General features: G+C 35.4%; 1 protein-coding gene across 7 annotated transcripts in view; it reads left to right on the forward strand.

The window, feature by feature from the left end:
- LOC110452277 (dopamine D2-like receptor) overlaps positions 1–13,909 on the forward strand; it is a 60,409-nt gene extending 46,500 nt beyond the window's left edge. For 5 of the 7 annotated variants that reach the window (XM_021500681.1, XM_021500683.1, XM_021500682.1 and 2 more), the window contains 3 exons: positions 575–698; positions 6,088–6,219; positions 12,435–13,909. In XM_021500681.1, coding sequence (XP_021356356.1) covers positions 575–698; positions 6,088–6,219; positions 12,435–12,565 — 387 coding nt within the window. In that variant the 3' untranslated portion in view covers positions 12,566–13,909. The remainder of the gene's footprint in view (positions 1–574; positions 699–6,087; positions 6,220–12,434) is intronic. The other 2 variants (XM_021500685.1, XM_021500686.1) reach the window with 2 other exon arrangements.
- Positions 13,910–15,217: the final 1,308 nt, after the last annotated feature.

A 15,217-nucleotide genomic window follows, 5' to 3' on the forward strand; every position in this document is an offset into this window, starting at 1 on the left:
CCCCCCTGACTTTCTTATGCCTTGGAGTGTTAGCATTGCTTCATCTTTTAGAGTGTTTTTTGTTTAAGGCATATGTTTCTGTTTGAATCATGAAGAATTCGTTTTACATGTTGTGATGGAAAAACTGAATCTATTTATATCGATCAATGTGTATGAGTCGTTCAGATTGTGTCCATACAGATGATAAATTGTTTCCGATAGTCAGTATGACAATTTTTGTCTGTGCATGATATTTATTCATAATAAAAAACCTTTTTTGACCTAGTTTCAAAACCAAGTTCTTATGATAGCATGATTAACGCTGGTTCGAGTGTCAGTATTGTAGAATTGATGTTTATTTATATATATTTTACAATAAAACTGTAGGTATAATATTATGAACCAAGCAAACACTATAACAGGTGTTTTCTCTTAGTACATTTATATAGCTATTATGTATATATAATGGTCGGTTTTATTATTGATTAAAGTTTTGTTTTGTTACATATTATATAAATATTTTATGATTAGTTTTGTAAAATATTATAATAATAATAATGTTTTAAATAATTAAACAATGTTTCTGTCGTTACAGGCATACAGCTTCGGTTATATGAACAGTGCATGTAACCCGATTATCTACGCCTGGCGCTTCCCGGAGTTCCGGAAGGGCTACTGGGACATACTGTGTAAGAAGCCCCAATATACACTGGCCATTGGTATGTGTACTAATACTAACAGCGCTATATAAGTACAGGGCGGATTCTACGAGATTGATTTTTTTTACGAAATCCTTAGTTTTTAATGGAAATTTAAAAATAACAACAGATAAATAACAAAACAAGAATAATTTGAAAGAGAAATGAAACAGAACAACAAAAATCCACTTTCTGCATTTTACTGCATTTCGAGTTTCGCAGAGATTATCGTACAATTCCCCTTTGCTTACGGCATGTTTTATAACACTTACTCATATTTTGCAGCCTCACTACAATTGATTAGTATCTGCATAACTATTATAAGAGAGTATATGGAGGCGGATTCTGTAGGGCGTTTTATCGTTAGTTATTCTGGTTTTAGGCAGGAACCTTGAGTCGAAGCCAAAAGGCATGTAATGCTGACTGTGTCAACGCTGAAATATCGTTTACTATACCAACGGCCTAGTGTACACATTTGTCATACTCCTGCTGTCTGCTGTGATCTGAATTTAGACATGCTCTGCAATTGCCTATTTTGCTGTTACTAGTTTCGATATATAATTAGCAACTATGAAAATACGAAACCCGTCATACTGAAAAGAGAAATGCTGTTTTTTTAAACTAATAACTTTGGTAAATAAACTATTGAACGAAAAGTGGATCAAATTTTTCAACGCAAACGAAAACAAAATACATTTCGTGAAGACACGAATTGTTAAACACTTTCAATGCATAACTTATGCTTTGATTCAACGGAACCTAAATTCATGTGCGTAAACAGAAAAGAAACCATAGTTACGGTGTAGATATAACCTGATCTGTTTGCTAATTTGTATACCTATATTTACTTAGTATTTGGGGTGTTATTGCTTTCAACCAGCACACTTGAACAGGAGAGGAAATTATTGTACTGCTCTGCAAATTTAACCGCAGCTCTGGTTAGTAGTATGAAATCATGTCGCTTTAATAATAATCGGAGTTGTTCTAGTCCAGGGACAAACGCTGGAATGCTCTTATAGTCCAGAGACAAACGCTGGAATGGTCTTATAGTCCAGGGACACACGCTGGAATGGTCTTATTGTCCAGAGACAAACGCTGGAATGATCTTATAGTCCAGAGACAAACGCTGGAATGATCTTATTGTCCAGAGACAAACGCTGGAATGGTCTTATAGTCCAGGGACAAACGCTGGAATGATCTTATAGTCCAGAGACAAACGCTGGAATGGTCTTACAGTCCAGGGACAAACGCTGGAATGATCTTATAGTCCAGAGACAAACGCTTGAATGGTCTTATAGTCCAGGGACAAACGCTGGAATGGTCTTATATAGTCCAGAGACAAACGCTGGAATGGTCTTATATTCCAGGGACACACGCTGGAATGGTCTTATTGTCCAGGGACAAACGCTGGAATGATCTTATAGTCCAGGGATAAACGCTGGAATGGTCTTATAGTCCAGGGACAAACGCCGGAATGATCTTATAGTCCAGGGACAAACGCTGGAATGGTCCTATAGTCCAGGTACAAACGCTGGAATGATCTTATAGTCCAGGCACAAACGCTGGAATGGTCTTATAGTCCAGGGACACACGCTGTAATGGTCTTATTGTCCAGAGACAAACGCTGGAATGATCTTATAGTCCAGGGATAAACGCTGGAATGGTCTTATAGTCCAGGGACAAACGCTGGAATGATCTTATATTCCAGCGACAAACGCTGGAATGGTCTTATAGTCCAGGGACAAACGCTGGAATGGTCTTATAGTCCAGAGACAAACGCTTGAATGGTCTTATAGTCCAGGGACAAACGCTGGAATTATCTTATAGTCCAGGGACAAACGCTGGAATGATCTTATAGTCCAGAGACAAACGCTGGAATGGTCTTATAGTCAAGAGACAAACGCTGGAATGGTCTTATAGTACAGAGACAAACGCTGGAATGGTCTTATAGTCCAGCGACAAACGCTTGAATGGTCTTATAGTCCAGAGACAAACGCATGAATGGTCTTATAGTCCAGGGACAAACGGTGGAATGGTCTCATAGTCAAGGGACAAACGCTAGAGTGGTCCTATAGTCCAGAGACAAACGCTGGAATGGTGTTATAGTCCAGGGATAAACGCATGAATGGTCTTATAGTCAAGGGTCAAACGCTGGAATGGTCTTATAGTCCAGGGACAAACGCTGGAATGGTCTCATAGTCAAGGGACAAACGCAAGAGTGGTCCTATAGTCCAGAGACAAACGCTGGAATGGTCTTATAGTCCAGGGACAAACGCTTGAATGGTCTTATAGTCCAGAGACAAACGCTGGAATGGTCTTATAGTCCAGGGACAAACGCTGGAATGGTCTTATAGTCCAGGGACAAACGCTGGAATGGTCTTATAGTCCAGGGACAAACGCTGGAATGGTCTTATAGTCCAGGGACAAACGCTGGAATGGTCTTATAGTCCAGGGACAAACGCTGGAATGGTCTTATAGTCCAGGGACAAACGCTGGAATGGTCTTATAGTCCAGGGACAAACGCTGGAATGGTCTTATAGTCCAGGGACAAACGCTGGAATGGTCTTATAGTCCAGGGACAAACGCTGGAATGGTCTTATAGTCCAGGGACAAACGCTGGAATGGTCTTATAGTCCAGGGACAAACGCTGGAATGGTCTTATAGTCCAGGGACAAACGCTGGAATGGTCTTATAGTCCAGGGACAAACGCTGGAATGGTCTTATAGTCCAGGGACAAACGCTGGAATGGTCTTATAGTCCAGGGACAAACGCTGGAATGGTCTTATAGTCCAGGGACAAACGCTGGAATGGTCTTATAGTCCAGGGACAAACGCTGGAATGGTCTTATAGTCCAGGGACAAACGCTGGAATGGTCTTATAGTCCAGGGACAAACGCTGGAATGGTCTTATAGTCCAGGGACAAACGCTGGAATGGTCTTATAGTCCAGAGACAAACGCTGGAATGGTCTTATAGGACATCAAAGAAAACAATAATGATTCAAATTTAAAAGAAAGCCCATGGCTATGCGTGAGGTTAATAGTTTTATATTTGGAAATGGAATGAGTGTTTTGAATACAGTTAATTTTGTTTCATACAACGTCCTTAAATGACCTTAGCTGCTAATAGGATATTAAATTTAACTAACAAAGACAAATCTACTGATTTGTAATTTTATCCTCCTCAGAAAACAGCAACCGTCTTCAAAAAGTGTATTTCGCTCAGGTTAAGAAACTAGATGACCACCATTATCTCATACACACTAAGTGGTGTACTCATACCGCTCGTAAATAGGATAACCGGTTTGTGCAGTTCAATTCCTGCCTTTTCATAAGTGTTGTTAACATAACAATTCACAGATAGACTCTGAATGGCAAGAGATTTTTTGGCGATTTGCAAAGAGTGATTCATCATTTCAATCAAACACGATGTAAATGCATGTTTTCTCATTTGTTTCAAAAATATTTTCATTGAGACGATAATCAACAAGCACCTTCATCTTTTTAGTTTCACATCAAGCGATATATAAGCTTATGCTAAACGTGCAATTACTTTCTGTTTGATGCATACGGTACAGTGATATAGATCAAAATACTAAGCTGAATGAAACCTCAGGTGCGCTAACCAATAGTCACATGTTAGAGATATTAAAAATGAATATGAAATACAAAATCCCGGAGATTTTATCTCAATTCATATACACAGACAATGGCCAATACATACAAAAAAATAGAATCAAATCTTAAAAAAATTGAACTTAATGAATTGTAAAGCTAATACGATCGATGTTCATTGCCATGTTACATGTACTTTACTAGACTGCTCACAATTGATTCAACAAGCACATTTCCCCAATTATTGTGAAAGCACAAAAAAAATCATTTCATATATAACACTGTAGTTTTTAGCTGACGTTGATTCTTTGTTTTTTGTTGTTGTTTATTTATATATATATTTTTTTTTTTATTTATTTATTTATTTAATTTTGAGATGTTGAACGGATATCTCGTACCGTAAATAACAATTCTTTCACTGTTTTAGTCTTACCACTGCGCCGTACGGGAATAAAAGTCAGGGTACTTTGATATAACTTGATAAAACTTGATATAACTTGATATAACTTGATATAACTTGATAAAGGATATTTCTCTTCTATTGATGACAACTTATAAACTTTTGTGTAATTACCATTTTGTCTGTATGTTACCATTGGCGATTCCGTATTTGATCTTTACGAGTTGAAGGGACAGGTTTTTTTTCAATTACAATATCATTATAACTTTGGTTTGTATTTTCCTATGATAACAATAAGATTGAAAAAGATGAGGTAAAAAATACATAAACCGGTTGAATATTTTGTTCACATTCTCAAAAACTGACCAAATTTAGTAATATATGCCGTATTTGATTTTTCATCTCACCTAAATAGTTTTACTTCCTTGCACATATGCATAATGATTTTTGCACACTGTATAACTTTGATATGTTTTGTATGTGTGTATGTACAAATAAAGATACATATTTTACATTATGTAACAGCTGCAGTCAATTATGAAAATATATTTTGAAAAGAAATATAACTATTTACAAGTTATTTACGAATCTGGATCATAATATGGCTGAAGCATAATGTGTTGTTATATTTACTAATGTGTTTGAACTTGTTTTGATTTAATAACTGACACAAATTGGGTTATGTGTTTCTGTTTCATTTAAATTAATATTTTTTCTCCCATCGTTCACAGAATGATCTCCTGTTTTACCTGTTTATGATTCTTTTGTCACCATATATGGTATGATTTCTCTGTCACCCCTAGGGTAGGACAGTTATGACGTGAAGAGAAAACATACCATGACGTCATAGGAACAATAAGATATCATATAACGTCACAATCTGCTCTCGACTTGAGGGGTCATATGTTAATCGGGATATAACTATCGTTTTAAACGTAGTGGACTAATATGATCTTCCTCCGCCTTGTCCACAGAGTCACGGAGAAGAAAACCAAACTATCGCCTCTCGAATAAGAGATTTCTCCATCACACCCTCAAAATAGGGGAAGACTATGCTAGTCACAATTTTTACGTATATATAGAGTGTATAATGTAATTATGTAATTATAATGTAAATAAAACATATATTTTGGGAATAGTCAAATGGTTAACAAAATTCTGATTCAATTCACTTTTTGTTTTCTATGCACTTCTCATTGAATAGTTACATTTTAGTCATGGAAAAGATGTGATAACACCTTACACATTCAAATTGAACTCGACAATAGATCTGAAGTCATGCTAATGACCTCGCCTACGGTAGAATGTTTGAGTGGTATTACAACTCCTTGTTTTGAAAACTGTCAGAGCCTACGGCTGAATTACATGCCAGATGATATGTTGCTATGGTGATTTTAGGACCACTTGGTAGACCAGTAATGACGACACGCAAGAAACAGGACAGGTCTTTGTCGGCATGTACCACCACTTCCAACTCCAGCAACCCCGGACTAATTCGAACCAGGGGGTCCAACGGTAGCGTTGGCAACGGTAACCAGAATATTGTCGTCGCACGTGCTGTTGTGGTTTTCGTAGTTTGATTGGTTGTTTATTTACCAACTGTATTTAATCCTGTAATTACATAGATTGGTTGCAGCTGTTTTTGGCAATGTTTTGCACTAGAAAGTAATGAATGATATGTTTAAATATGCATTTTCGAAGAAATAAGGAACGTTTCATTAAGGATCCCTGTCCCATTGCACGCAAATCAAATAGACAACTCCACTTTAGTTTTGGTACATAACGTCATCTCTTCATCAACCTTTTCGCCTACAAATTCTCTCACAAAATCAACTTTGGGGCGACGAGTTCCCCGACAGACTTTTTATAATACTCTTTTTTATAGAATGTAAAACTCAAAATGTCTGATATTATCTAATTTTATTTTAATATTTTATGAAGATAATCACTTTAGCAAACTTATTTCAGTATGTGAAGACATTATTTTACTGGGTTTATATATGCTAGGATTTCCAACCCCCAAATTCCTCTTTACAGGCATTCGTTTTCAGAGAGAAACCTATTGAATCCCTGTTTACATGTATCCATCGGTGAAAGGGTATTATTTCGTTTTGGAACTCGACTAGGCCAGGGTGCTACCGTTCAACCACGTGACCACGTATAAGGATCGGAGGGACTGNGGGGGGGCGGGGCGGGGCTTCTTGTTCAGAAATGATCATCACAGCTCCAGTCGTATCGATCGGGAAACAGGTTTCCAATTAATCATTACAGTTATCGGCAATGGTACGGGGAACCTTAAATGAAGCAGTGAAATCAGATTTAAAAGTTAATTGCGATACTACTAATAAAACAGGAGTAGATGAGGTAAAGTTAATATCTAGTCTAACCTCCACTCGCTACGGATTGATTCACGTATGTGGCTCACTTCATTAACTAAAAGGTAACGTTGTTTGATTAAGAACGTTAACACTGCAAAGAGGCGTCCCTGGTAAATATCAAAAACATCTAAAAGGCCTAGGCCCTTCTCCACGCACAGAAATTACATTTTCTTCAAACATCCGTTTACTGTTTCAAGCGTATAATAACGTACTGGTATTTCGTCATATAAAATAATGTACGTTTTTAGTTTAACAACTGTGATTAATACGGCAAAGACTCGCGGAAAAACAATTTTTAAGCATGGATAGGTTTATGTCGGGTGTTTTCTGGTTAATATTTGTCATCCTGAGTGTTTAAAGCGCATGCGTATTTATTTTCCCTAATCAGGAATTATCACATTTCTAAGGTCATCTTTGATATAACTTTTTAATTTTAGCATGATAACATTATCTGTTTATGCGTTTCTACAAAATAATTAATTGATGTTTATCTGTTGTGTACTTGATACTTTTCGAAATTCCAATGTCATTTAATCCTACTCTACTAAATTTATATATTTGAGCCTCAATAGAATTTGAAAATGGGTTTTTTAAGAACCTTCGATACTACTTCATTTTTGTTTTTAAATCTGAATCTGCGAATTGTACCAAAATAGGTCATTTTCTCATAGAAAGGCCATTGATGTCATTTTCAATTATTATTCTTTGACCAGCTATAATTATTCTTTGACCAGCTATAATTATTCTTGACAAGCTATTATTATTCTTTGACCAGCTATAATTATTCTTTGACTAGCTATAATTATTCTTTGACCAGCTATAATTATTCTTTGACAAGCTATAATTATTCTTTGACCAGCTATAATTATTCTTTTACCAGCTATAATTATTCTTTGACCAGCTATAATTATTCTGAATCTCAACACAAAAATGTAATATATGACTTTACTTTATTGATTTAAAAAAAAGATTTTATTATAACAAATAAGTCAATTAACCACCGAAACTGACATAGAATAGATATAGAATTGAATTTACCACGCTGTGTTGTGTAGTCACCGTGCATGTGATCTTACAATGAGTTCCGGAACTTTTCTTCACAAATGTAGCGATGTAGTGAATTTTGCGAAAATGTAATATTTTTAAAATTCAAATAAGGTCGATGTTGAATAGATGAATTGATTATCAGGCTCCGTATTCATGAAACGTTCTTATGCTCAAATTGAGGTTCCCTGTTAAAGTCCAAATTTCTGTTCCGGTGATAGGTACATTCGCATTACGTCAATGATTTGGAAAAATGTTTGAGACACATATAGCCGAATGCTGTTTTTCATATGTAGACCAGACTTGTTGAAAGTGTCATAAAATTGATGGACGTTACATGAAAGTTGGCTTGAGAATAGGAGCCATGCTCGCGCATGAGGAAGGTTTCATATAGACAGGCACTGTATAAAAATGAGAAAATCAAAATATTAACAGAAAATCTGGAAACATATTTGCAAACTAAGACATATTACACCTAGAACGTATTTTAACTCGCACGAGTGGTTGGGGGACGTTTAAACTCTGTCGTGAACCAGGGGTCTGAACTTTGTAACTGTGCTAAAAGAAACTAGATTTTTATCGCAATTAATCCTGTCATTATTAAATGAGACTTAGTTCTGACTTAACAAACATTTCAGTATTATAAACATCATCAAGTCGACATAATGTGTTTATATTTGAATGGCATTATTTGATGTTTATGATTGTATTACCCTATTATATAATGTTTACATTTGTATGATATTATTATACAATGTTTACATTTGTATGATATTATTATACAATGTTTACATTTGTATGATATTATTATACAATGTTTACATTTGTATGATATTATTATACAATGTTTACATTTGTATGATATTATTATACAATGTTTACATTTGTATGATATTATTATACAATGTTTACATTTGTATGATATTATTATACAATGTTTACATTTGTATGATATTATTATACAATGTTTACATTTGTATGATATTATTATACAATGTTTACATTTGTATGATATTATTATACAATGTTTACATTTGTATGATATTATTATACAATGTTTACATTTGTATGATATTATTATACAATGTTTACATTTGTATGATATTATTATACAATGTTTACATTTGTATGATATTATTATACAATGTTTACATTTGTATGATATTATTATACAATGTTTACATTTGTATGATATTATTATACAATGTTTACATTTGTATGATATTATTATACAATGTTTACATTTGTATGATATTATTATACAATGTTTACATTTGTATGATATTATTATACAATGTTTACATTTGTATGATATTATTATACAATGTTTACATTTGTATGATATTATTATACAATGTTTACATTTGTATGATATTATTATACAATGTTTACATTTGTATGATATTATTATACAATGTTTACATTTGTATGATATTATTATACAATGTTTACATTTGTATGATATTATTATACAATGTTTACATTTGTATGATATTATTATACAATGTTTACATTTGTATGATATTATTATACAATGTTTACATTTGTATGATACTATATATGTGTGATTATTGCATGCCATGCAAATAAAATTACATTTGAATTCTTTTTTCTGAATTCATTTCTCAAATTGTGGTTTTTCGTTACATGCATCTTTTCATGGTCATACAGAGTCAGTACAGAGACATTGTGATGTAATAGACCTAATGTAAGTAGTGCTAACTGTTTAAACGTGTCACTCCTGTGTTCTGGACCCATACCTCCAAAGGCTGGTTAGTTTATTGTATGTATCACCATGTACACTATACTTACCTAAATTCTAAATACAGAGAACTGCAAAAAATGCATGTAAAAGGCATTTTTCAAAGGTTATACTTTGAAATTCTGCGTTTAAGATTTGTGAAGTTTATTAGACTTTGCTGAAGCGGGCTCTGGGTTTTTTTGTTGTATAATGCTGGCTATAAACCCGCTCAAGGAATGGAGTCAGAAGCAATACTTATAGACAGACGATCTGTAGAGAAATGTTACTGTTGTCTTGATATTATTTCGGGAATTAATCACCTGATACTGTAGCTACAGTAAGGTTTAGTCTATATACTTAGATACTTTCTATTGTCAGATTTGAATTACGGAGCCAACATGTTATTGTTAAAATGTACTTTGTATTTCAGTCAACTTGCGTATAACGACATAAGGACGGGTGGTAGCCTTTACCTGTGTTATAGGTATTGGATCAATGTGGCGTTGTTCCTAACACGTGGTAGTTCCGTTTATCCTTGATTCCTTTTGAACCCGTACTGTTGTAAACCCTGAATTTCCAGTAAACCCGTACTGTTGTTAACCCTGAATTTCCAATGAACCCGTTCTGTTGTTAACCCTGAATATTCAATGAACCCGTACTGTTGTTAACCCTGAATATTCAGTGAACCCGTACTGTTGTTAACCCTGAATTTCCAGTGAACCCGTACTGTTGTTAACCCTGAATTTCCAGTAAACCCGTACTGTTGTTAACCCTGAATTTCCAGTGAACCCGTACTGTTGTTAACCCTGAATTTCCAGTAAACCCGTACTGTTGTTAACCCTGAATTTCCAATGAACCCGTACTGTTGTTAACCCTGAATATTCAATGAACCCGTACTGTTGTTAACCCTGAATATTCAGTGAACCCGTACTGTTGTTAACCCTGAATTTCCAATGAACCCGTACTGTTGTAAACCCTGAATTTCCAATGAATCCGTACTGTTGTTAACCCTGAATTTCCAGTGAACCCGTACTGTTGTTAACCCTGAATTTCCAATGAACCCGTACTGTTGTTAACCCTGAATTTCCAATGACCCCGTACTGTTGTTAACCCTGAATTTCCAATGACCCCGTACTGTTGTAAACCCTGAATTTCCAATGAACCCGTACCGTTGTTAACCCTGAATTTCCAATGAACCCGTACTGTTGTTAACCCTGAATATTCAATGAACCCGTACTGTTGTTAACCCTGAACTTCCAATGAACCCGTACTGTTGTTAACCCAGAATTTCCAATGAACCCGTACTGTTGTTAACCCTGAACTTCCAATGAACCCGTACTGTTGTTAACCCTGAATTTCCAATGAATCCGTACTGTTGTTTACCCTGAATTTCCAATGAACCCGTACTGTTGTTAACCCTGAATTTCCAATGAACCCGTACTGTTGTAAACCCTGAATTTCCAATGAACCCGTACTGTTGATAACCCTGAATATTCAATGAACCCGTACTGTTGTTAACCCTGAATATTCAATGAACCCGTACTGTTATTAACCCTGAATATTTAGTGAACCCGTACTGCTGTTAACCCTGAATATTCAGTGAACCCGTACTGTTGTTAACCCTTAATTTCCAATGAACCCGTACTGTTGTTAACCCTGAATTTCCAATGAACCCGTACTGTTGTTAACCCTGAATTTCCAATGAACCCGTACTGTTGTTAACCCTGAATTTCCAATGAACCCGTTCTGTTGTTAACCCTGAATTTCCAATGAACCCGTTCTGTTGTTAACCCTGAATTTCCAATGAACCCGTACTGTTGTTTACCCTGAATATTCAGTGAACCCGTACTGTTGTTAACCCTGAATACCCAAACAACTGTTCTGTTGTGTACCCGGAGTTCTCCGTGAATCTGAACTCTCCTGAACCCAATTCATCCGTTAAATCTATACTCATGTGAACTCAGACTGCTGTTCTTTTTCGAAAATTGATGTCATAATTGGAGAAAGTCGCTAACAATCAAAATAACAAAATCACATTGTCTTGTCCAAAGTTTAAAGCTGCAATAGCATACTATCTTGTTTAATTAATCTCAGATGAACTGAAAATACCTTGTACTAAACATTGTCATGTTGTTGGAACTGTGTTAAACTTGATTAACGTGTGTTGTGCGTGAATTTGACATAGAATTAAATTATATTTAACAAACAAAAAATGTTTTATTGTAAAACATCTGTAATCAATAACAAATGTTTCAAAAAGAGTTCGTGGATTATTTCAAATATAGTCTTATTCTAAGAAACACATATGACTACTTCAAAATAATGTTTGTTGCTCAAGCTTGAATTGTCTTTAATTCATCTAACATTTCTCGTTATGAATTTTCATTAATGATGGATGCGTTAAGTTTTGTTATGTGTCTTATTAGTATCAGAATATCGGTATGAAGTGAACTGACAGCAATGTTACTACAAAACGTATTACAAAGAATCGTTTAAAACAACGTTTTCAGAACTTCAGAGTTCCGGGATGATGTTCGTATGGTAACTCATTAATTACCGTATTTCACATTTATATATTGTAGACAAGACGAAAGAAGGGCAGCGCCAATCTAAAGACCTAGAATTGCATCACCTTGACCATGACAGAGACTCCGTGTTTCTCCATGGTGACGAAAAGACAGAGCTTTTTCCTCAACGCACATCTTCTACATAAGTGACGTCATATCAACTGCAGGATAACCAAAGCTCGCATAGGACTACTCCGTCGAATGGTGTGCGAAAAAGGCGGCGAAGAGTGTCGTATTATTTTGTAATAGTTATATTTAAACAACACTATGTTGTTTAATCTACATAAATCTGTATTGTTTTTATGCTTCTGTGATAAATATGTTACTGACATATATCAGGTCCCATGTTGTCGCCATTGTTGGTTTACACACGCGACTCTTTGCTATGTATGTATCACTGTATGATCATGTCTGTCTATGAATTATTGTTGACACAATATTGCTGCTGTTTACTATACTACACAGAATAATAAAATATTACAATTAACGACTAAATGAAAAACATTTTGTAGGAAATATTAATATATTGATTTCACATTTGTCTGCTATTTTAAAAGTGTGCAGAATAACCGTCATCAGTTAGACATGAATGATATATATATCTTAATCTTATCTTGACACAAACAGTAACAGAACGCGTCGGAAAGGCTCTGTTTCCTTTATCAAGCAAAGTGTGCAAATGACCGCTGTCTTTACTCTATATAACTCACTTAGCCATAAAATGCCGCGTCAGTAACGTCAGCTGTCAGAATAATGGTAAACGCATAACCTTCCCTCATGAGATCTAGAGTGTTATCGGACGAAACGTCTCGATGTTATTCTCGGAAGAAAACCTTTTCAGTCCTGTTTTTGTTCAAAACAAACTAAGCAAACATTGTAAAATTGCGTTAGGTTACATAAAGATCTATGCATGCAGCTTATTGCTCACAACACTACTATACTATATATAGTCACTAATACAGAAATACAGCTGTATCCTTCTATCAGCATTAACAGTGAGACTCGGCTACCAGTATTATCAGAATTATTAAAATTATTAAATTATTATTTTACATGGTTTTAACAGGTTTTGTATCAATTTGACCATCTGTGAATTTATTTAATGTAGCATTATCTGCCATGCTTCCCTTAAACACTGTTAAATGATTCAGAATGACATACAGCTGACTTAATGTACACCCTTTGTCATAAGTCGTGAAACCATGCTCAAGGTGTACAGTGTGGCAAATGATTCTTTAATGCGAAACTTATGAACAAAAAATGCTTTGCATAAATAGATTATATTGTGAAGTTAAAATCATTCGTAGGCTTTCATTTCTAAAATGTTCTCAACAGAATGGTTATAACCTAAAAGGTTTATTTGATCGAAGTTAAGTCCGGTGACCATGTACCATCCTCTCATCATTTGTGTTTGTGTCATGTCTTTGTCCGTATAACAATTGTGGAATTTGTTGTGCATCAAATAATCCAATAAACACGAGTCAAAACAATTCATTGTTGCACATGTTTTCTATCAAGACTACATACCCGTGATCGTAGGTACACTGTAATCTACCAAAACTACATACCCGTGATCGTAGGTACACTGTAATCTACAAAAACTACATACCAGTGATCGTAGGTACACTGTAATGTACCACAACTACGTACCCGTGATCGTAGGTACACTGTTATCTATCAAAACTACATACCCGTGATCGTAGGTACACTGTAATCTACCGAAACTACATACCCGTGATCGTAGGTACACTGTGATCTACCAAAACTACATACCCGTGATGATAGGTACACTGTTATCTACCAAAACTACATACCCGTGATCGTAGGTACACTGTAATCTACCATACCCATGATCGTAGGTACACTGTAATTTACCAAAACTACATACCCGAGATCGTAGGTACACTGTAATTTAAAAAAAATACATATCCGTGATCGTAGGTACACTGTGATCTACCAAACCTACATACCCGTGATGATAGGTACACTGTAATCTACCGAAACTACATACCCGTGATCTAGGTACACTGTAATCCACCGAAACTACATACCCGTGATCGTAGATACACTGTAATCTACCAAAACTACGTACCCGTGATCGTAGATACACTGTAATCTACCATAACTACATACCCATGATCGTAGGTACACTGTAATATACCAAAACTACATACCCGTGATCGTAGGTACACTGTAATCAATCGAAACTACATACCCGTGATCGTAGGTACACTGTAATCTACCAAAACTACGTACCCGTGATCGTAGATACACTGTAATCTACCATAACTACATACCCATGATCGTAGGTACACTGTAATATACCAAAACTACATTCCCGTGATCGTAGGTACACTGTAATCTTCCAAAACTACATACCCGTGATCGTAGGTACACTGTAATCTAACATAATTACATACCCGTGATCGTAGGTACACTGTAATCTATCAAAACTACATTCCCGTGATCGTAGGTACACTGTAATCAATCGAAACTACATACCCGTGATCGTAGGTATACTGTAATTTACCAAAACTACATATCCGTGATCGTAGGTACACTGTAGTCTACCAAAACTACATACCCGTGATCTTAGATACACTGCAATCTACCAAACCTACATACCCGTGATCGTAGGTACACTATAATCTTCCAAAACTACATACCCGTGATCGTAGCTACACTGTAATCTACCAAAACTACATCCCCGTGATCGTACGTACACTGTAATCTACCAAAACTACATTCCCGTGATCGTAGGTACACTTTAATCTACCAAAAGGTACACTGTAATCTAC

Source organism: Mizuhopecten yessoensis, unplaced genomic scaffold (assembly GCF_002113885.1).
Source record: "Mizuhopecten yessoensis strain PY_sf001 unplaced genomic scaffold, ASM211388v2 scaffold6523, whole genome shotgun sequence".
Classification (NCBI taxonomy): domain Eukaryota; kingdom Metazoa; phylum Mollusca; class Bivalvia; order Pectinida; family Pectinidae; genus Mizuhopecten; species Mizuhopecten yessoensis.